General features: G+C 41.0%; 1 protein-coding gene across 1 annotated transcript in view; it reads right to left on the reverse strand.

Annotated features, from left to right (window-relative positions):
* galnt9 (polypeptide N-acetylgalactosaminyltransferase 9) overlaps positions 1–20,463 on the reverse strand; it is a 71,139-nt gene extending 50,676 nt beyond the window's left edge. Inside the window, exons 1-2 of the mRNA XM_068566387.1 lie at positions 19,380–20,463; positions 9,315–9,495 (exon numbers count right to left, since the gene is read on the reverse strand). Coding sequence (XP_068422488.1) covers positions 9,315–9,495; positions 19,380–19,620 — 422 coding nt within the window. The 5' untranslated portion in view covers positions 19,621–20,463. The remainder of the gene's footprint in view (positions 1–9,314; positions 9,496–19,379) is intronic.
* Positions 20,464–23,822: the final 3,359 nt, after the last annotated feature.

Consider the following 23,822-nt stretch of genomic DNA (forward strand, 5'->3'; position numbering starts at 1 on the left):
ACACCTGTTTTTCACCTCCACACCCACAAAGACGTATTATGTGTTGAGAAATCCACCTCTTCCTCCTACTTATTGGAGTTTAAGAAGCTTTTATATCATAATGTAATTGCATTTCCAATGTTGCATTCACAGTGCAGCCGCATATCTCTATCCAAAAATAAAGGGACGTAACCTGGATAACTTTTTTCTCAGAGAACCAAACCAACAATGCCAAAAATAGCTCTATTCTGAGATATCATGTAAAGCCCCACATCCATTTGATGGTGAAGCTGCAGCTCCCAGACCTGGATTCTCTATAGTGTACAGTGACTACTGCTACAGTATAGCTGCCTACTCTCATCCTGCTTTTGAGAAACCTGAATATGCTGACTGGAGTCCTCTTATCGATTCTTCGGCATGATAACAAGCTCACTGCAGGCGTAATATTTACCATGTTCATTTAATTTGAACATGTTAGCCTTATAACATTTTCTAATTTGCAACGCAATAAGTGCAGCTGAGGCTTGATATTTATTATGACGGTATTTTGTCATATTACGAAGTACTGGACAGATTAAAATGCTGTGACGTGATGATGGCTTTAATCTAGATTGAAGGTGAGAGGATCACTAAAGTGATTACAATTCATCCTGAGGGGGACACACCAACGCCTCCTCCCCTTGAAACAATTGACGTAATGATGATGCACAACCTTAAATAAAGTGTGACTGAGGCAATGTCAGGGATGGATCGTCTTGCATTAATGGTCACATATACTGTGTGTCGAGCGGACCAACCTGGACTCCTAAGTTATTGCCCTTGAGGACTTTAACAAAGGAAACCCCAGCCATGAATTTCTTAAATACAAGTTTATCAAATGCTCAACCAGAGAGGGAAACACTCTCGATCAAGGGGTACGTGTACCTCTGGGGGTATGTGAAGGCACTCCAGGGAGTATGGGAGATTTTATTTTTTTTTAATTAAAAAAAATTAGCATGCAATCAAAAATCCTTTAAAAGTAGTAATTCTGAAAATATTTAATCAAATACTACTACACAACAATAAGCGAGACCTTTCAGGCCGTCCCTCGCGCCACACTCAGATCCTCTGACCACGTTGTGGTCCATCTGATTCCTGCATAAAGCTTTGTAAGCCCGATGACAGGAAATCAAAGCAGTGGACCAGTGAAGCTATGGAGGGTTTTGAGCGTGCTCGGACTGCACAGACCGGGATATTTTCCGAACTGCTACCAACAGTCTGGATGAGTACACAGAGGCTGTGACTTAATACATCAGCTTCTGTGAAGACAGCTGGACACCGTCACACACCAGGGTGAGTTATAACAACAACAAACACAGCAGAACTCCATCAGCTAAAGTTCAAAAAGGAACAGGCGTTTAGGAGTGGGGACAAGGATTTGTATAAAGAGTAAAAAAATACATGTTTAGAAAGGTAGTGAAAGACGCTAAACGACAATGCTCTGAGGAATTGCACCGTCAGCCCTTGGCAAGTGACTCAGCTTCTGTATGGAGAAAGCTTTCCAGCTATAAACCAAAAGACCCCCCAATCCATGAACAACCTATGCTTGGCAAGCCAGCTGAACCAGTTCTACTTTGCTTTGAAAGGCAATGGAGCAGCTCTGACCCCATTACCCATGACCCCATCCACCAGCTTCAGACCACCAGCTCAGCAGAGGCCCATGCCTCTTAACACCAATCCCAGTGTAGTACAGTGTACAGGGAGGTGAATGTAACATGAGCCCAAATATCTAAGATCAAAACCAAGGTGAAACCAAAAAGTATCTTTTTAAATATGCTCAATGTCTTCCATTTCTCTTAACCTGTTAGATCTCACACCACCCGTCATGCCTCAATGTCTATCTCACACAGTGCATTGACTCTAGTAACCTATTTTGAACATCTGTGAACACTTACTTTAGCTCAATTCACAAAAAAATTATTGTAAGTCAGAATTAACTGTGTTGACTGAACGGACGCAATTAGGTGATTCCTATGGCAACTGTGAACACACACACACACACACACACACACACACACACACACACACACACACACACACACAGACAACATCTTGAGTCTCGCCGCGTCGTAACAACTGGGCTCTGAACAAACACGATTCACTCGCTTCTGCCTTTGTTTGTCTCTATGTTTTCACATATCTTATTCAGCAGTGCTGTTTCATTATGTAGGAATAAAGAGCTGGCTATTGTAATTGTTGTGGTTGAATTATTTATAAAAGATTTTGACTGCAATGAATGTGATATTATTCTATATTAGAATATCAAATTGACATGAATCAACTCCAGAGTAAGCACATCTATGAGTTTCGTTTAGCCTCAGTAAATCCTGCTCAGCTCTGGAAGTCGTTTTGCCAAAATTTCCCACCAGGATAGTGTTAAAGACAGTGAAATATTGCATTTGGCAGGAGAAATACCATACACTCAAGAACTATTATTGAGAAAATAAATTGATTCGACAGAGTGTATCGGTCTCTCACATGCTATCACAGATCATTAGATGTAAGAGGCAACAAGTGAGGCCAAAATTCAGTCTTGAAAATCTGCACTTTGCTTAGGCATTTAAAAATAACTGTCTCATCATCATCATCATCATCATCATCCTGAAACACAAATGAAGGCTCTTAGAAAAAAGAACATTTATTATATTAACTAATAAGACACAGCCAACATATCATAAAAGCTCAAATGAGACTAAGCAGCTGCATACAGTCTGATGTTATACTGTGCTATTTCTGCATACTGAATCACTTGAAATTAAAACCTCATCTTTATCAAAATGTAACTGCTTATGACCCTGTTGATGTTTGTACTTGTTCACTGTGTGGTCGTATGTTGAGATATAAAACTCGGTAGTGTTGTTATCAAAGTCATAATTCTGCTACCTTGAACGTGTTTTGTTGAAAGACAGCACATTCCCTGCTCTTCCACCCTAACTGTGAGCCATCTGAGCTCGACTGGAGCTCGGTGCACTGATACCCCGGTGAACTGCAATGTCAGCCTGAGTCAGCAGCATCCATGGGGTCAGGCTGCAGGGTTACAGGCTCACAGCAGATGGATCTCAGCATGATGCTAAAGTTACATCCTCTTCTCTCCACCCATTGGAACCCTCCTTGTCCTCTACAGCCGCTGGCTTTTGTGAGTATTAGTGTGTGTGTTTGTGTGTTTGTGTTTGTGGCAGGCATGTTTTAGCAAGTTCTTACCTTTCAACAATGAGATTTGGCAAGAGAGGGCTAGCAATTATGTAAAAAGACACAACAGATGGTATCTTTTTAGGGCCCAAGCATTGACAATGTCGGGCCAATGAAGGAACCATTGAAATTGTAGTGTTTCTTCTTCTTACATTACATTTTGCTGATGCTTTTATCTAAAGCTCTATACACTGTAGACACAACAACGGGGCAGGGGTAAGTGTATTGCTCAAGGACACAAGAACGCGGATTAGCGGGACCGGGGTTCGAAACACCGATCCTCTGATTGAAAGAGGGGCATGCCAACCACTGAGTCACAGTCACCCTTATTCTGACAAATTAATTGGCTTTTTGGGAAGCTTTATCATATCCCAAAACTCACCAACGTTGACATGCATATCAGGATTGGTGAAAAATGTGATATACATATAGTTTTTTTTAAGTTAGAAAGGCCGCACCAATCGATCAATCGACTTCAAATTCGACACATGTCGAGTTACGTCTACATTGTAGACTCTACACACCATCATCAGTCAATGGACTGTAGACTGTACACTGTAGACTGGACGGGATGGCGTCACTGGACTGTAGACTCTACACACCATCATCCCTTCTCTGCTGCAGCTGCACGTGCCCAACTCCACCTGCCAGTGGATCACAGACTTCCTGTGTGACAGGAAGCAGCATGTGAAGCTGGGAAATCATGCCTCAGCTTCTCGAACCTTCAGTACCGGTTCCCCCCAAGGCTGCGTTCACTCCCATCTTCTCTTCTCCCTGTGCAGCACATCACCCGTTCTGCTGAGAGGGTGACTGGCGGGAATCTGCCTTCCGTCCATAAGTTTGCATCAAGGACCCTGAAGCTGGCAGGTAAGATTATACCTGGACACAAAAGTACCCTTGTCACATTACCTTCTATTGTAAATGATTCCTTTGCAATTTAAGCTGGTCGCTTTGAAAATAATGTTTCCTCATGCATTCTGGTGTACTCTATTTTGGAGTTGTTAATGTCTGATCTTTAAATAGACAACATATAATGGTATAGTGTGTATTACTTGTTTTGTCTTTTTCCCCCAACTAATTCTTGTTCATTCAATTCAAGTCAAATTGATTTGAGACAAAAGTAAAAAGGTGGTTGTGATATAATAAAGGAGCTTGAGCTTGAGAAGCACTGACATATCTTGATCCTTTTTATTTTCTTCCGTGACTCTTAAACTTAATACTGGCATTGACTCATGCATAGGAAAGGAAATCTACTACCAGTAGTCTCACTATGCAAGAAGGCTAGGGCTTGCTGTTCTGGACTGGGAAAGTTTAATTTCATGCACTGTTATCAATCACTTCCGTTACCACAGTCCACATGCATTTGACAGCAGAGGTAATAAAAGGAAAACTAAACCACAGAGAGTGTTTATGATGGAGCACGTTGCGTACGTCTATCTATACTTTAAATCCGACTCTCGCGCTCTATTTGTAAGAGTAAGTGCAGAAGTGTTTTGATTGATAACCCCTCCACTGTATCATTTCAGTCCTTCCCTGTGCATTTATGCTCTCCCTCAGCAACTCCTTTGTTCCCTTTCACAGCTTTCTCTATTGCCTCTCTCAATCAGCCATGCCAAGTCTATAAATACGATGACAAATCTGGCAGTGAGTTTGAATGGAGATTTTATTTTTTTAAAACTTCTTTACACAGCCACAACATGGCAAGTGTGCAAAACAAAGTAACATATATTTCATTCCTTTTCAGTTCTACAAATCGTGGAGAGGCTTCGTTTAATGAATATGACGACAGTAATTTCTCGAAAATGGCAACGCAGTGCAACGCAGCCTCATCGCTTCCAGTTGAGATGTGGAGTGAGGCTGGTTTTCAGTGTCGAGATCCTAAACTGATATTGTAGTTCCAATGCCCTATATTACTGGATCCAATTTAGGGCATTGCTCAGCCTTAAATTTGTACCTGTCTGCGGTAGCGGGGAAGCCTTGTAAAGCTGTAACAGGATGAGCGATCGACTCATCTGTTTGTAATGGGACTGAGCTCACTGGCCAGTGCTCATAATTTGACCCGGAACAAGCTTTGACAGAAGCAGAGCGCCTGATTAAGATGTATTCCAATCACACCTCCTCCTTCTCCTCCTCCACCAGCCGAGTGGCTCAGTGCTCCCTCTGACTTTTTCCCCACTGGCGGCTCTTATTTGCTGTGAAATTTCACATTAACCTCCTGTAACCCGCGAGGTGCAAGCAACACCAAAGCAACTTTCCAATCCGCAAGCACTTCTCTCAGAAAGATAATCATTTGCCTTGTCATTCCTCCACCCCCATTTCCCCCCATCCAGGAGATAAACCGTGGCACTGGAAAGAGCAACAATTTTCTGCAGGAGCTCCTGCACCGTGGAGACCTTACGATCCCATTCTGCAGTATCAGATGCTAAAGAGATGAGGTAAGCCTGTTTCTTCAGCCTCGCTCTCTGGTTATCACCATCCCACAGGCACAGGGCGTAGACAAAGGGTCCATGGTCTTTAATGTAGTTTTGAGTTTAACTATTTTGACAAAGTATAAATAAACTTCTTGACAACGAGACGATAGTGATACAGATGTGATTTTAACTAATTGAATATGAATTCCTTTGCAGGAGAAACACTGGAGGTTAACATGCCAGTAGATTGCCTTGAATCCATTTTCTATTTTTGAGTGAACCTAAGTCACATTTTACATATTTTTGTTTGTTGCATCAGTTATCTTTGTAGCTTGCATGCCTTTTATTATTTTTCTCTCCACAGCCCAATGAGACGTTATCATACGTAAACCTCCCAAGGACAATGAATGGCAGGCTCAGAGTCACTATAATATAGAGCCTACTTAAGTTCCTTGGTATCTCAGTTAAGAATGTCACATGCTAGAAGTGAAGGGCAGAAGAGAGAAATCCAGGCTGGCGGCCAGTGAAAGAGGATTACTTGTTTTTTCGAGAGAGACAATTGCGACTGTAATATTATGAATTGGTTCTGCTGCTGACTGGCAGGTTTAAAAAGAGAGAGACTTGAAACTGTGTGGCTCGTTCAGTCATGGGCCATGGTGATAGACTTTGCTCCCCTGTCGTCATCAAAGTCCTCTGCTTAATGACTCCTGTTTAATTAAAAGCCTATTAGACAGGAGGTGACTGGTTCCTACTTTTAACTTCACTTCAGCAGTGCTGCAGTCACCTTTATCCTGCAGGACATTAGAATTAAATTAGAAATCAAAAATACTTAACTGTCTTTCATTCATGAGGCAGAGAACTGCTTCAAACTGAACCAAACAGGTTACTCTAAGCGTGAAAGCGCCCTAAAAGTCGACACTAGTGACAACAATGCTTGCAGTATAGTATTGGTCTGGCTGCACATAAATCCATTTTCCTTTACTTGAAGTTCTTTGATGTTTCTCTTTAAAGTACTGCTTTGGTGATGTAACCACAAAAAGCAAAGAAAACTATGTTTGCACATTGCACTGTATTGATTTCTATTGAGCCTCACAACAAATGGACTAAGTCTTTATCATGGAGTGTACCTATTGGATAGCTGTCATGGACTGAAGCTTTACCTTGTTTGACACAACATGTTTTCTTAGCTCTCATAGAGACTATGTGCTTGTTTTATATGGGTATAAAAATATTCTGGACACGGAGAACCAGAACAAGAAGTGTATTGTATACATTGCAGAATTGTTTCACAATCCGTGAAACGAGTACTAAATCCACAAACAAACACACAGCCCCGATATCAGACTGTAAACACCTTGACAAACCCCCAACACTCACTTCCCTTTTGTCTTAATTTCAATTCATTTGTTGAACAAGTTGATTGAAAAAAAAATATTTCCTAAAACCCCTCCATTCCAGAGGCACTCTCAGTGGACTTTATTAATTAGCAAACTCCTTTTAGCTTGGCCCCTCCTCCCCATTTCACCCTTGTCAGTTTTTTTCTGGGTGTGAAAAGAGCTGGGAACAAAGCAGCGTGGATCAAATGAATTGTTATCCCTGCTAAAGCCCTAAGAAACCTCTTTTGGCCGTCAGATTTCCGCTCAGTGTGTCCGCCTCTCGCCATTGTTCTTAGTGTGAACGCCACTGGCAGCTCTGATTACACACACAGTCACACAGACCCCAATCCATCTCCTGCAGCACTCACTGTATCACAGCTGTAGTCTCTGTATAAAATGTATTTTAGAAGGATCATTTAGGCGGCTTGACACTCAGTGGACACCCATAAAACTGAACTGATTCCCTTTTGGTGCGACATTACAACACAGCACAACTGTCATCACCATCTTCCCCATGTCTTTTCATGTGAGGATTTGGTGTGACAAAAGTAATTTTCTATTGTGTAACTCCCCATGGAAGAGGCCTGAAGATGCTCTGTGGCTAATCTAACTGTACTGCGTTGACAGAAGAGACAAAGAGGGATTAAGTGGAGTCAGGCAATAAGACATACCAAGGGGATGAAAAGTATCAAACAGGAAGTAAGGTTGGCTTTTACAGTGGGGAGGCACACTGTCATGTGACAGCAGGAGACAGCAGTTGGTGTCATTACTGTAGGACGCTTGCTCGCTTGCCTGCCTTGTAAGAGGATGTTAAGTCGAAAAACCCCTTACACAACTGTTCTAGAAAATTTCATAAAATTGGCATAAAAGACAAAAAAAAATGCTGTTCAGCTAGTTATCAGCCTGACTCATTTTACTCTTCTTTTGTCTCTTTTTGGTTTTGAGGCAGTGCATGATTCAGGTGTAATGAAATTATTGTCATTCAAAAATTACTTCAACATAAGTGTTTTTAAAGTTACTGTGTTTTCACAATGTTTCCCCCTCAATTCTCCGATGTGTGTGTGTGTGTGTCTATCATACATCCCTGTTCAAAATGTCTCTGGATGAAGAAATAACAAATATTGAAGAAGGTACAGTGTGATGCCTTTGGAGGAAAAAAAACATCTCCCTCTTTTTCAATATGGAAACCAATGAGAGGCAGTTTTTGAATTAAATTACATTTCAGAAATCTCATCAGCACCCCAGCACACTGACAGCAGGCACTGGGTCCAGTGTTTTAGAAGTTATTCTTGAATAATGTGAAAAAACAATACAACAGCGCGGATTAATCTGGAAGTATAAAGCTATGTTGGTATTGAAAGCCAAAAATTATATTAAATGCCTCTACTTTCACAAGATTAATGTAAAAAAACCACTTTGTGTTGCACCACTCTACTTCTGTTTCGCATTGTAAACTTGCCTTGTAAGCCCAACGTTTTTGAAACCTATCAGTCAAGACTAGAGTAGCGCCAGACCAAAGCAATGCAAGTGCTGCAAGTGTCTGCTATTGTTAGGATGTGGTCTGTGAAGTCACTGTGAATTGCACAGTATTCAGATAATGGAAAAATTATTTGCTTGATAATATTATTGCCTTGCATGTCTTCAAATAAATTGAATTTAATCATTGTAGAGTAAATATAACTATTGGGTTCTGTCACTGCACGAGTTGGGCACTTAAAACAGCATTTTTAACATAAATGATTTGAAAATGAAGACATTCACTGTCACTTTTAGCTTTTTTGTGCATATGTTGCTGATGCCATATTGCTGAAGCCCTAAGAGGTCCATCCACCATTTGTTCCCTGGCATCTATAGAGGACACACTCACAAACAAAGTAAGTCTAATTTACAGCACGCTATCAGCATAAAAGCATAAATATATAATTAGTATGCCATTCACTTATAACCTTGTCTTAAATTGCAGGAAATTGTTGGAATTTTAAGTACACAGTTTCTCATAAATCTTGTGCTGCAAATCTGCTTTTATTTTTGGCACAGTATTTGTTCTGGAAATTCAGCAAAACACAAATTAATTACCAAAAAGAAGAAAAAAAGGAGAAAAAAAAACTGAGCGCTGGATGAAAAAGCTAGTTTCCTGGCAAAAGGTCCTGCAGTACATTGAGTGTTCTCACAAAAATAGACCAGCAGCAGGGATTAAAATGGCAAACCATCCAGTTACAAGCCTCTTGAACATTACACAACCCTGGCGGGAGAAAAAACACTTGTAGAGCTGGAACGAGAATGTATGACAGACAATTAGAAAAACAGAAGGTGGACATACTTTTTAGGCCTGTAGTCTGGGATGCTCCTGTCCAGGGAGATGCGGTCACTGAGCTGAGCGTTGTAGCCATACTCCTCATATTTCCCCTCCACATCATGACTGTCCTCTCCCAGAGTAGCAGCAGCTCCCCCCTGGCCAAGGCCTCCGGGTCCCTCAACTAGCCCCATTGGCTTCGCCAAACCTGCCAAGAAAATGACACAGCAGAAAGACAGTCACACAGATGTACATGGCTATGTACTGAAGAAGGACCCATTACATTTCGAAGAACATCCAAATTACGACATGGATACACAAATGACTTTTCATTTTCTTTAACGTTGAGAGATAGGGCCTTTTGACTTGGTGAATGTTGGAAGAAAAACATATTTACTCTTGATTAAGTGCTGTTCTACTGTTAAATTCAGAATTATATCTTAGTTTCATTCATTATATGTAGTATGAGAAAACTAGTGCCTTTTCATTGAACTCTCTCTCCCATGTTAATATCTACACACCAACTTGGCGTGTCTTCTGATATGTCATGAGACATCAAGTGTCAATATGTCTCATGTTTTCAGAACATATGGGCGCCTGTTGCCTTGTGATTTTGGCCATGGCAGGCCAGATTATAAGATGGCAAGAGCTCATGATAAAGCCATAAAGACATCATATGGGCCTCTGTGTATTGATTATAAGCTATTTAAAAAGGTAGTGCCTCGCTCATTCGGGGAGCAGACTTGGATATGCAAATAGCAAAGTAACACGTCTCTGTCTCTGCTCCTTCCTTGCAACGAATAAATATCCTGATGAATGATTTTACCACAAGGTGTCGAGTCAATCTATCAGTGGAGGTTTATGATGGTACACATTTAGTCACCAAAATGTGTCAGCAGATGTGGTAGCACAGCAGTTTGTGAACAGTACAAAAGCACAGAAAATGTAATTTTCTTAAAGAATAACTAATTTAGTGCACCACCCGGTAAGAATGCGACCAAAAATAAACACGGCCACAATATTGAGTCTGATAATAGTCTGAGTAACGTTCCCATCGTGTGGCACAAAGTGGCTGAATAAACTGGTTATTTTAGGCAATAAGAAGGATTAAGCATATATTCTGAACCGCCAGCAGATTGAGGAGGACTTCACGGTGCCTCAATGGTAGATGTAACTCACTGCACAAGGAACATCAAAAGCCACTGCATTGCCTCGAACCTGTGAACTTGAGTCTACATTTCTATACTGCTGTACTATGCCGGCTGTATAATTACATTTGATCATGCAGTGGTATGTGCAGGCTGCAAATGTCACTTCATGGAGAAGGAATTTATTTTAGTTCTTGCTTAAATTAATTATTTGAATTGCAGATCAGTATTATTAGAAGTTTACAATTGTCATCATCATCAAATGTTTCAACTTTCTAAAAGTCTATCTTCCAAACTTATGCTACTACTACTACTACTACTACTACTACTACTACTACTACTACTACCACATATGCTACTTAGCTACTGCTTAGTAGATAAATAGCATATGTAGCATCTGCGCTCCTGTTCTCGGTCACCTACAATATCAATATTTATTCTTAAGTTATTGTTTGATGCTTGGTGTGTCCGGATGGTTTCTTAAAATATTTCAAATCATGTCCTATCAGCCTATTCTTATTCCCGGGACGTCACATACTGGCACTTTGTCACGCCCCTTGGGTCTAATACCAACACACAAGGCATCCTGTAGTGCCTGTGTGAGATGCACCAGGCTTTCAAGTAACTAAAATGTAAATCCATCCGCATCATTATTAAACGCTCAGAGAAAAGGCTCTGGGAGTGTGATGATGTATAAAAAATACATCCACAAACCCTGCTGTTGTCTTATTTTCATAATGTTTATTGACATAATATGGTGTGGTCAAGATGTCACAATGTTGAAAAGATCCTAAACTGCTCTGTTTTTCTGTAGGTATGGCGGATAATGTAAATGTATTATTTATCAATAACTACATTCACTTTTCTGAGGTAAAAACATTAACGATGGAAATGTAAACCATTAGTCCAACACAAGGCCACCAGATTTTAATTGAGGCCCTAATGGCTCCATATGGGTAATCATAAAAGCATAGACCAAGTGTGGAGCAACACTCCAACTGTGAAGTGGTTATAATTCAAACGGTGCTTTGGCCGTGCAGGTCTTTTTTATCCCACAAAGGATCCCTGAAGAAAGGCCAGCTTGCAAAGGGTCTGTGTGCTTTAGAGCCAGTTCTTGGCCAGCCCTATCATGTTAGGCTTCCTTGGTCTCACAAAACTAAATTCAGCCCTGGATTTAATGTGTCAGACTTAAAATACCTCTCTGCTCTCATTAAAATGACTCATGACTGTGATTTAACAGAATGCCGCGTTGGTAGCGTGACAGTCACATTTTCAAACAGAGAAGGAGAAAAATGTGGTACAGTGTCAAAATGAAGTTTTGGCTGATGGAGAAAAAGACGGTTCACTGGTTCAGGGACTATACAGAAATGATGAGGGAGGACAGAGGGCCTGAACCTGCCGTGTGTTTCTTCTTTTAAAGAATGACCCTCTTCTTGTTCCTAGTATTTGGTTCGGATCCTCCACTTTTGACTTTTACAATAATGCAATATCTTCCCTTATTTCTCATTGTATTTATTCACTGGTTCTTGTTTCCTATGAATTACTTATTGGTTCTACCAGCTTCTTGAAAGGCTGGACTACTGTTTGACTATTTAAAATTCCGTGAAACTGCGGGATAATGTCAGATTATTGTTATGTGAACCAAGCACCAGTGTGGCCTTCACAGAAGAATCGAACGGCGTCTGTTCTCCATACCAACAGATGGACACACAGACAGTAAGTAAACAGTGCATACCAATGAAGAGCTCAGCTCTCCGCTTCAACCCTCCAGGAACTGCGGACTAATCACCATATTTGGATGGCTTCAATCCTCGGGTGCTGCTGAAGATTTGTAATTGGAGCTGAATGGTTGCAAACTGACTTCTCCCACGAGAGGGATTTAACATGTCCTGCACCAGCAAATGTGGTGGCATTTTGACAAGTATGGGTGGGGTTTACGTCATGGACTAGCCATCTGGCATAGTGACCCATGTCACACAATAACACAGATACCCTCTAGAGCTGGAGACTTCAGTGTGGAGGGCCTCGCTGTCTACACTGGAGTCCTGGAAGCAGGACAATGCCTGCCAGCTTTGTTTTCGGGTCCAGGCATCATTTACGTCCACTTCCTCTGTCTGATTGAAGGAAATTACATTATGAGACGAGAGGCCTGACAATCTGATCAACTGTCTGTAACACTTCAACATCAATGTAAAGATTCTGCAGAATCAATCTCGTGATGAAAAATGAGTATGAGTATCTTTAAAACAGCACTGCAGCAAATGCATTTCTTGTTCTGTTGTTTTGTCGCTGACCTGCATTGATATGGCCTGGTGGTTTATTTGAGGTAGTAAAATGACTCTGCCTGGCTGTGATTTACCTTTTATGTTTCATCCATTTGATCTTTTTATGTTGTGAGATATGTTTGGAAGAAAGCAGAGACTAATACATTGAATATGCAAAAATGTGTGTTTCTTTGACACAGCAACCTTTATTTACAAACAAAAATAGAAGCTTTTAAAACATTTCTTTGAAGGAAAAATTGGACCGTGTATTTCTGTGGGCAGAGCATAACACTGTGGATTAAGAGCTCTATTCCCAGGGCGAATGACTGCATGAGTTAAAAATGTATGTATGCGTTATCCTGGGAGGCACTTTGTATAAAAGCATCCAGCAAGTGGGCCGTTATGTCAGAAAAGGATGACAATGACTAAAGGTCCACGCTGCTCACTGTAGTGCTGTGACAACCGTAGCTACGAATGCAAATACAAATGAATATTGAAGACGTGAAGTATTTGACTCTACAGCTTTAAAATACACATGTATTTTCTCTGAAGTATTCTTTTATTCACTTTTCCCGCAGCGAGCCACTCAGCACTTTCATCATTCCACAAGGAGACTGTTACAACATCTGCTTCTTCCATCCAAAGCAGAACGTGGCATCTCACATTGTCAGGCACCAATTTGAATCTCATTATCTGAGTATACATCTGTCTCTGTGCTTGTTCCTCATAATCCATTTGTCCAAATCCCCCTGACATGATACGTGAAACCCATAAATAACAGCTATGAATCACACTGCAACTTTAAGAATGTGTCTGATTTGGCCTTTATAAGATAGAGCCTCACATTTAAAGATGACCCCATTTTTAATGAATGATTTAAGAGCAAGAGTGGATTTATGCAAGTACAAAGTGATGCAGCAGGGCTCTAAATATTGATGGCGAAGGGAGGGCGGGGAGGAATTCCGTGATTTCTTCAAGAAGAGGAAAATAACTCGATCTGGAGAGGCTTAAGCCTTCAAAGGCCAAAACAAATCTATGAAATATTGAGAGCTCGGTGAAGAGCTGAATTAATTCTACTGTAGCGCTGCCACTCATAACAGCAGCAGGCATGTCAGGAGGATAACAACTCTGATTTGGAAATTGGTAGCACTAGACCCCAAATTCATCTCTAAACAATGGATTGTTTTCCTTTTGCAAAATGTACAGCAATCTCTATGAGAGCTGGCATGACAGTGCAAGCCCAGCACATATAGAGCTGTATGTGTTAATTATACACAAAATATGTACATTCTGTTGTTCATTTTCTTTGTCCAATTGTTTTCTTCTGCCATTTAAACTATTCATATGTGTGTGTTAACCTGTTCACATTCTTGACAAGACATGGTCATATTTCAAATATGCACATCAATTAAATTTAAATTACATTAGAATAAAACAGTGCTATAAAAAGCAAGGTGTTAATACAATTGAGAGAAGACAATGTAATGTATTAAAAAAAAATATTAAGTTACTGACAAAAGGGGCTCGCCATTTCCTCATTATTATTCTGGACACTGTGAAGTCATGCAAAGTTTTCCAATAAGCCAGGCTTTAATATTGCATCATGAGGTGTAAAATAACACTAGTAAAACAACAGTTAGTCAAGCTTTATCCTTCAACACAGAACAAAAGTGGTACAAAAATATTATTATGGACAAACCATAGCAAATAACTGAACATCAAATGTATTGCTCGTATTTATTTACAAATCTGCACCGTGTAAAGTCACGCTAAACTGACGACTGGCAGTTTCTATAAAAAGCATGGTTTTGTGTGATTTCTATGCAAAATTATGGCTAATCTTACCAAAAACTAAATACTACTGCATCAATTCTAATGCTGTTAGCATCTGTTCAGTGTGTGTAGTCTGTTCAACTCTGAATAATGTATTCGTACTTTTCTGTTTTGAAAGACTTTTGTTGCATTTTGTGAAAATTCTGGAAAAGAAGATGGGAAAAAAAATCAAAATTCAGAAAGGCAATGGGAAACCATTTACATCATCAATTATCCAGCCTGGCATACTGATCTCTGTGTCCCTCCTTCATCAAATGTCTTCATTAAACGTTGGTAAAGTAATCACTGCATGACTCAAGGCCAACAGTGTAAATAAGATGAACGCTCGCTCCATCTGAGATTGCCATTATTGTCTGTGGCTGACTGCTGATTGTCAGGTTAGCTGCTGAATCCATTATCAAGATTCCTCAAGGCTGAGCAGAATTGATTCTTATCCGACTCTGAAACTGTTTTGTCGACCAGAGCCTCATCTACATATCGTTATTGGAATATATTTCAATTCATCAAGGTTCAGCGTGCTTCCCTGCAACCGCCTCCATTACACACCGCACAACAAAAATATAGGCACACCGCGATGTGCATCATTGAGATACTGCCAGAGTATCACATTTGTGTGTGTGTGGAAAGGAGCGAGAGGGTGACGTTTCTTATTTTTCATCAAGCCTTTGCTCCAGCAGGCTTAGCATATAAACAGCGTTAGTTTCTTTGTCATCATTGGGCATTATAGATAAGAAGCATATCTGGTACTGCAGCTGGGCCTGTGAGGCTGGCATCCCATCAGCACCTACGCGCTGGGAGAAGGCTAGGAGTGACATGCATGGCTGATGACAACAGCCTCAGTAGGACCGTGCGCTGAGGGACAACAGCCGAGCTCAAGCAATGACACATCCAGCGCTGGTCAGCGGATTGAACCGAATAGTAGCACATTCCCCCGCTAATAGCAATATATATATATATATATATTTTTTTTTTTAATAAGAAGCTTTATTTTTAGAGCATTTATGCTTTGAATGACAGCATGGTAGAAGAAAGATAAGCCACGAAAAGAAGGTCAGGTAGTTTTATCTGGGTCTAATCCAATTTAAATTTGACCTTAACACCAACGGAATGAAAATTATGAAATGTTATGGGTTTTTTTTTCATTATGTTTTCCTACTAGCCTATATTTTCATATCTAAGTCTTGAAAATGATTGATCGCTATACCCCAGTCAGCAGGGAACCTTCAGAGTCAGCATAAGACACATTTTCAATCAACTCATGGAGCTAAGAGACCCAGCTTAAGACAGCTGATGAATCTACTGACGTTTGTCATTTCAACCAACAAAGTTGAGGTTTGCCAAAAAAAAAAGCCTGCTGTTATCTACCTCTGTCTGAAAACAAGGACCATTGTTTCAAATGTCTGCAAGTGCTCAATCTGCCGCCATTATTATTGTAAACCGCTTGAAGTACCGTTAGTAAAAAGAACAGTAACAGAGAGAGGGAAGGCTTAATCGAACTGTGGATTTATTTTTAATCATGTTTTCTTTACACTACTTGAAAATCAAATAATTATGCTAGATTTTTACAGCTTGAAATGTGCATATCAATTATGACCTTTCAAATCATTACAATTAATGCATTTCCGTTTTTTTAATAAAATGATTGCAGCTAATACATGTCGTGTTTATTTAGGCCAGACAGCCTTACAGGGCTTCAGCTGGTAAATAACGACGAGAATGTATTTGTTGGTTTTAATGCAGTACTTAAGGTCAAAACGCTGCTTTATAAGCTTGTTAACACGCTTAAAACCCCCTCATCTGATTACCCAAAGACATTGGCAACCACAGCAGAGCAGTGCTTCTGATAAACCTCATGTTTCTGATAAAGCTTGACCGTTGTTTTCTTGTTGGTAGTCCATCTGACCATCCATCTGACGACTGTAAAAAAGGAATTTTGCGACTTGTTTATGTCCTTCAAATCTAATTGGACCTTGCTGTAGCTCCCGTGGCATGCCATTGGTAGGCAATAAACAACAGAGGGAATGGGCAATTACTTCATATCGCTGCTGGACATGGTAATAGTTATTGGCGCGCTGAGTCCTCCCCTCACCATAGTTATTCCCAACAGCCACAGAATACAATTTGTGGTCTGTGCACGATTTAGAAAAAGGGGCAGTGACCTGGGATATGAGGATATGATTAAGTATGCCATTAAAGAGCTCAAGACAAATCATGGAGGGATTGTGACAGCGAGAGAACGTTTCCAGCCTGTGAGCCCTCCTGGGTACACATTGTCGCTGTCAAATAAAAATTACGTAACTGCAACTGGTTCCTATTTCTGTTTCAGACTTAGAATGTGTGGAGCCAGCCTTAGATGAAGTGGATGCGCTTGAGCCAAGGCTCAGGGGAAAAAAGTCAATTCACAATTGCACTTTATCCCCCCAAAAAACATCTCTGAATTAAGGTTTTAAAATCTACCAACTCAACATTGCTATAAATTAAAATAATATATATATGCAGTTTTGGCTTGGACGACTCCAATATGTAACATCACTATTTAACTTTAGTTAGAAGTCTTTCTTTTTTTCTTGCTTAAAGAGCTTTGCAGACACAGTGTGTTTCTGTCCTATAGAGATATGATTTGGGGTTGCCTTGTCTTTACATAAAGCTAAGTGACTAAGGGGATGCATTGTATCTTTTAAGAGGCAATGCCTGCTGGCCAGATGCCGAGCATAACTCAAAGTGACAGTGACCATCAAATATCTGCGGATGCTTTGGCATTTTAATAACATCATGCAGAAACAGTCTACAACCGCAGTGTTTTGGGGCTGTGAAACCTCCTTAACTGACTGTTGAGCAACTGTCAAATGGGCTGTCAGGGCACTTTTTCTGTAACATTCGAACGCTACAACCAGTGAGGAAAACACTTACTTTCTCCATATATGTTCTATGTATTCTCCATATATGTTTAAATGCAATGTTTTTACAGCTTTACGGGTCTGGATAATTAAAGAGATATTTAGATATCTGTGTCCTCTGCTGGTGACCAGCATGCAATACAACAACACCCGCAGAACCTGCATCCTCCTGCACAGTCTCCATCCCCCCCTTCCTTCAGCTTGAGCTATGATAGCCTTCACACAAATGATAAAGTCACAATTTCGACAGAGAGCAGTAAGCTGGTGAATAGAAAATGACGTTACTGATAAATTAGAAATCCATCAGTCACACCATGCTGAGGAGGATTAAGATGCAGATTCCTCCATATTTGCCTTCGGGACATTGTGTTTTGTCTTTTATATTGTAAGTTCAAACATGGCCCTCATCACCGTCAAGTAAATTGGTTGAAGGTTTAAAATGTAGCAATCAGTGAGTCATTGCTACTGAAACTGATCAACCATCTGCACAAGCATCAGGACTGTTTGTGTTCTTAACTGGAACAGCTTTTTAAATCTGGAGAAAAATAATCTGTCAGAAAATAGTACCTCTTGGTAAAGAAGCTACGAAATATTTAGTTGATCAACAAAAAATTAAAATATTTTGAGAGCTAATTTATGGTTTGTAATTTTCCAATATATATTTTTTTTGGGCTAGTTCCAGTCAAAAGATGTGAGGATTTGCTGCTTCTCCTTGTCATAAATACTATATTTTGTGTTTCTAAACTGTTGGTCAGACAAAACAAGACATTTGAAGACATTTAGCCACCCAAACGAGTAATCAATTAATTGAACATAATTGGCAAATTAGTAAAAACAATATTGATATGTTATGTTGCTATGAATAATCACATGTTAAGTTAATTCAAACAACCACACAAAGCCCGTGGATGTAGAAATATATGTCTATACAGTAATTAATTGGATATTATTATGCGACTTGATGTGATTTTATAATGAATTTTGAGGAAGGAAATGTTTGTTTGCTTCATTAAATGTCTGAAACAGTAATATGTATATATTAATTTCAATAAATAATAGATTTGGAATATCTCATGTACTGTATCCAGGTCAGCCTTCTTTCAAGCATATATGAATAACACCTCGAACGTCAGTTGTGATTGTGTGGATTTTCCCATGGGAATACAGCTATGTAAGTAAGACATAAATAAGTAAAATGTAACGTTATGTTAAATGTACATGTTCCGCTGAGGCAGCAAACCTGCCCCTCAGGCTAATGGCCAAGTAATGAAACCCAGGTCTGTCATTCCGTTATAGCCATTACAGTACACTATCCTTCAAAACTCAGACAGCTTGTAAGTTCCACTGCGTCCAGTGAAATGAGCTGGTGATGAGATACTGACTCCCTCTGACTGGGAGTCTATACAGAACTCCAGACATGAACATAAGTTTATGTGAAGTTTACAACAAGTCAATCGTGGGTTAGGGGTGTTGCCATCTGTTAGGCCATTAAAGTAACTGCCTAGTAAAGTCTATCAACACAATGTAAGCACATATACCAAGCACTGCACTGTAAAACACCACCAAGCATTAGTGTACATCAAGCAGGGTCCGTGCTTTATTAGTAAACGTTAACTAAGTTTGTATGTGTAATATGAACAGGATTTTTTTTTTTTTTTTACTGTTTTATCAATTGAATGAGGCTACAGGATGACAGTAAAATATGCATGAGTCATGCTTCGGTTCTCACCCCAGTGCATGCAGCCTTGGCCCCTTTTGTATTCTGAAGGACAATTTGGCACCAATCAAACAAGACGAAAGTGCTCTACGTTGCAGGCGGTCTGCCTATTTATAGATACAAATGCATGAAGTGATTGGCTTGCAGTGGTCGTTATTTGCTTCATTACGATGATGACTTCCTGACAAGTCAATCGCAGATTTGTATATGCAGACGACCGAGGCGTATCCTACCGTTCAACTGATTGTAGACCACATCCTCCAGCCTCTCCAGCCGCTGGAGAATAGACTGCCTGTCCACCAAGTTGGAAACTTTGCCAGTCCTGGCTCGCAGCCTCTGGTCAGACACACGCCCAATCTGGATGAGCTCCTCGGATCGGTCTTGGATCCTGCAGTAGACCGAGAACAGGATAATCCCCACAAACACTAAAATGTTGACGGTCAGCAAAGTTTTGATTTTGCGTGCCACAGCCATGAAAGAGAATATAGTCTGGCTGACTCAGTCAAGCCCAGCAGCTGTCCATGTGCGGTGGCCTGTTTTGCCACCTTACTGTGTGGGTTGCAGGAGGAGGTTGTTCTGCTCGGGGAGAGAAGGTCAACTCGCGGGGACCCGCGGAGCTGACGGACCCGTTCAGCACCACGGACAGCTCACGAGGCTGCGCTCACTTCTCAAGGTGGGCAAGGTTGCTGCTGGTGGCTCCAGCGGTCGAGCAATATTGTTACAAGCTTCACGAGCCGAGAAACAGCTGCACGCGCTCCGTTGCCGTTTGAGCTACATATTACAAGCTAGAAATGACGCCGAGGAAAGCATTCATCCTGAACAGCACCAAGGCAGTTGCAAAACATCTTTCTCCCGACAGCGTGATAAATCGCCAGTTCCTTAGCCCCAATACGTCTCGTCCATCTTACGGGGGATGCGTTGCAACAACCGCTCGCATCGAAGCATCCTTCCGCTATCACCGCTTCGCTGTGGCATCTCCCTTTTCAGGCGCTGTGGTCACTCGATCCGCCCCGCTCTGCAAATATGAACCCGAGGAGCTTCTGTCCAGAGAATATGTGCATGCTTCAAAAACAAGGCGGCGTTTCCCACACATCCTCCCTCTCTCTCTCTCTCTCTCTCACTCTCTCTCTCTCTCTCTCTCTCTCTCTCTCTCTCTCTCTCTCTCTCTCTCTCTCTCTATCTCTCTCTCTCTCTCTCTCTCTGCCTCGTCAGTCCATTGTCGTTTCCCTTGTCGCCGGTGCAGGGCAGGGTGAGTTGAGAGCAGATTTGCCCTCAAATGCGTTGGGAGAGATGCGCTCTGGCACGCTGCACCTCCTCTCAACCTCTCCGATCTCTGTCAGGCAGGAAGAGCCGCCACTGCGTCCTGACGCTTCGAGGCTCAATCATGCATATTCACGAGCTGTGTTGGGCTCGCAGGATAAAATAAACAGCACGACCGTGGAGGCAGCTAATACGTTCACTTGGTTGGGCAACCCTCCCCCTATCAGTTAGTGACCTGTAAAAATGTTAAGATGTGTGAAGAGATTTGTTTTGCTATTTGATCCGTAATGCAAAGGTTACCAGTTTCCGCCTCACCTCCGATACCAGCAGGAGCAACTTACGTGCATCACATGTCGCATATAGGCTCCAATTTGTATGTTATGCAACTGACCATATATGCACGGTCAACCTCAGGAGTGTGATTATTTCACTAATCACATGCTTGGATGGTCCTTTAACTCCATCATATTAGAAATAATAAACGTATCCCGCACTAAATAAACAGCCTATTTTAATCTAACCCATTGGGAATTGAGGTTGCATTCCTTTATTTTTCTATTGGAACCACCTTCAGAACAGAGGTACAACTTTTAAACAGCAAATCCGCCTCACATAGAAGCCCACGCTGGTGACTGGACTATAAAGGGCAGCAGGACCCCCACAGCTTAAAATAAATAGCTGTAAGGGCATGGTGTCGACCACAACCATGCAATAATGATTCAAAACATCAGGAGCCACTTCAAATCACTTTCTCCACACAGCTAAATTGTAACCTCTTCATTATAATCTTCCCACCTCTAATTCCAAATGAATTAGCTCAAGTAAATTACGTCCAAATAGCTTTAGTCTCATCGTGTATTTTTACTTCATCCGTCGAATACAGACAAAGAACACTCTTCCCAAAGCACTTTGATCCCTCTCCACACACACTCCACTAAAATCAGGCTGTTGCTGTAAAAAAAACAACAACTATCTTTTATAGACTACAGATCTTCATCAGAGAACATCTATGGCAGGCTACTAATTGTATCCTGGAAGTATCCTCATACCTTTTGAAATGTGATGATATACATCTTAGGGATGAAATACATTCTATTTTTGAACCTCTCTGAAATTGGTTTCACAGTTATAGAGAAGTAGTGTGCTGTGATGTTGAGTGTGCTTTCAACGTCAGACACAAGAGCAACATGCTCAAGAGTGAGCAGTGAGAGCTACTGATTCCTCAAAGTTCTCGCAACACCACACTGGCCATACTAATCTCTGTGGCATGTGTGAAAGAGTGGAGCCACGTGGGCCACCTCTGTAGCCCTGCAAGCTATTGTGATTCTCAGCTCTGTATGACACTTAAGTTGGAAATAACTGACTTTGTATGCAGTTTTTAATTAGACGTCATGCTGCACATGAGCCCCACAACAAAAGGTGCTGATTTAATTCAAGGTCTGCAGAAAAATACAGACTGTGGGGAAATCACTGTTATAGCCACCTCAGCCGACATGCAGGCCTCAGGACAGTTGCTTCTGCTCTGCATGAGCTACAGTATCACTGCCCCCTACGCTCCTCTATAAGACTCTCTAAAGATGTCTGTCTTCTGCATTCAGCACCCTGAATGCCCTGGCCCTCTGTGACCGAAACTGCAGACAGTGTCGCTCTTTTAACCATATTAACTTGGGTCACTGCCAGCTGCAACTTAGTCAGCCCACGTTACACAAACCACTTGAACATGTTCAGGATGCAGGCTGGACAATACTGTGTGCATCTGCAGCATCAGCTCCAGTCATGTGTTCACCAGATCTGTGCTCATGTGAAACGTTAAGTATAAGATAAGGTAACCACCCTGAAAAGGAAGGTATGTATGAATGTAAGTGCATCGATAGCATTACATTCAGCTGTCGCTTTTATCCAAAGTGACTTGCATTTTTGCTCTATACACCACAGACATAGCAACGGGTAGCAACTTGGCCTAGCGGAGCCAGGGTCCGAACCACCAATCCTCTGATTGAACGAGGGTTAAGGTTATGCTAACCAATGAGCCACAGATGCCCCTTAAGTGTTTTTTCTCAACATGTTAACATGTGAAAGTTCAAGCCTATCCTTTTTATTTTGCTACAGCAAATCATATCAAAGTAATTTATGTTTTGAAATTAGTGATGAGTAAAATTATTATTATTAAAAGGAAAAAAACAAAAGGCATTTAAAGATAACGTAACACTCCTTTGCCCTCCAAGCCTCAAATTGCCAATTTGCAGATTTGACCTTTTCCCTTTTCCTGCCCCCCAACTTCTAGCACCCTTGCTGAGGGCCACGCCACTCTTCAAACTCAGTCTTTACTTTCATGTAAACTACACACACCTTTAAAGTTTTGTTGAGTACAGCCCAGCTGTGATGCTATTCTGGTGACAAAAGCTGTCCACAGAAACATACACGCTGAAAAGTACTAAAACGCTTATGTCCCCGCAGCAAAAGATGCCACTAGGACCACAATGCTCCCTGAGTGCACACACACAAACTCACAAGGTGAAAACAACATGAAGAACACATTAAGCATGCAAACATACACATCTGGACATTTGTAGGTATGTTTTTCAAGTAAAATGTGCTATCTAGACTTTTTCTACCTTGTTTGCTAGTTCATACAGCAATCCAAGGTGCGGAACAAGACATGAAGGTAGTTTTACACTTTTCCTATGTCATCATGTCTCAGGATGTGCCAAATGTTAATACTGAATAAGAGAAATTTCCAAAGTCTGTAGCTAACACCGTAGATATTGAGCAACACTAGTATACATTTGGTATCATGGTTCAGGAGATTTGATGAATGTAGGTCACTCTTTTCATAGCTGTGTTTTTGGTCCCACCAATGCTAGTGAAAAATAGCAGGCTTTTCAGGAGGTAACTACTCCAGTATGTTCACCAGCTAATCAATGAATTTGCATGCTATGCAGCTCTGCAAAGCGGAGCCACTGCACTCAGGTAATAGTGATCTGTTGGTTCATCACTATGAGCAACACATTTCATGTTGGACACAGCCTTTGGATTTGTGGTTCATATATAAATATTGATTAGTGCAGCCTTTAAACATAAGCAGTCAGGTGCCTTGGCCATAAAGAGGATATTAACTGCTGTAAAAACCAAGGTAGTAAGTGCTTTGTTGGGCACCATTTAGTTTGCTACACTCCAGTGGTTTTAGTATACTGGGTATTCTTGTCAGCTGAAGCTGCTCCTCACTACTGTTTGGTTCACAAGAGGCCAAAATGGCCTGGCAGAGTGAATGTGTGAAGACAAGTTGCTATGTAGCAAGGTAAGCCAGAAGTCAACAGATCATGCACATTCACTGCCTTGCAGGGACTAATGTTACTGCAGAACAAAAGCATATCAAAAGCACATCAGTTTTTTGTTTTTGGTAGTGTTTATTTAAT

The sequence above is a fragment of the Clinocottus analis genome, unplaced genomic scaffold (genome assembly GCF_023055335.1).
Source record: "Clinocottus analis isolate CAN_PGR_092001 unplaced genomic scaffold, fCliAna1.0.p SCAF_7, whole genome shotgun sequence".
Lineage (NCBI taxonomy): Eukaryota > Metazoa > Chordata > Actinopteri > Perciformes > Cottidae > Clinocottus > Clinocottus analis.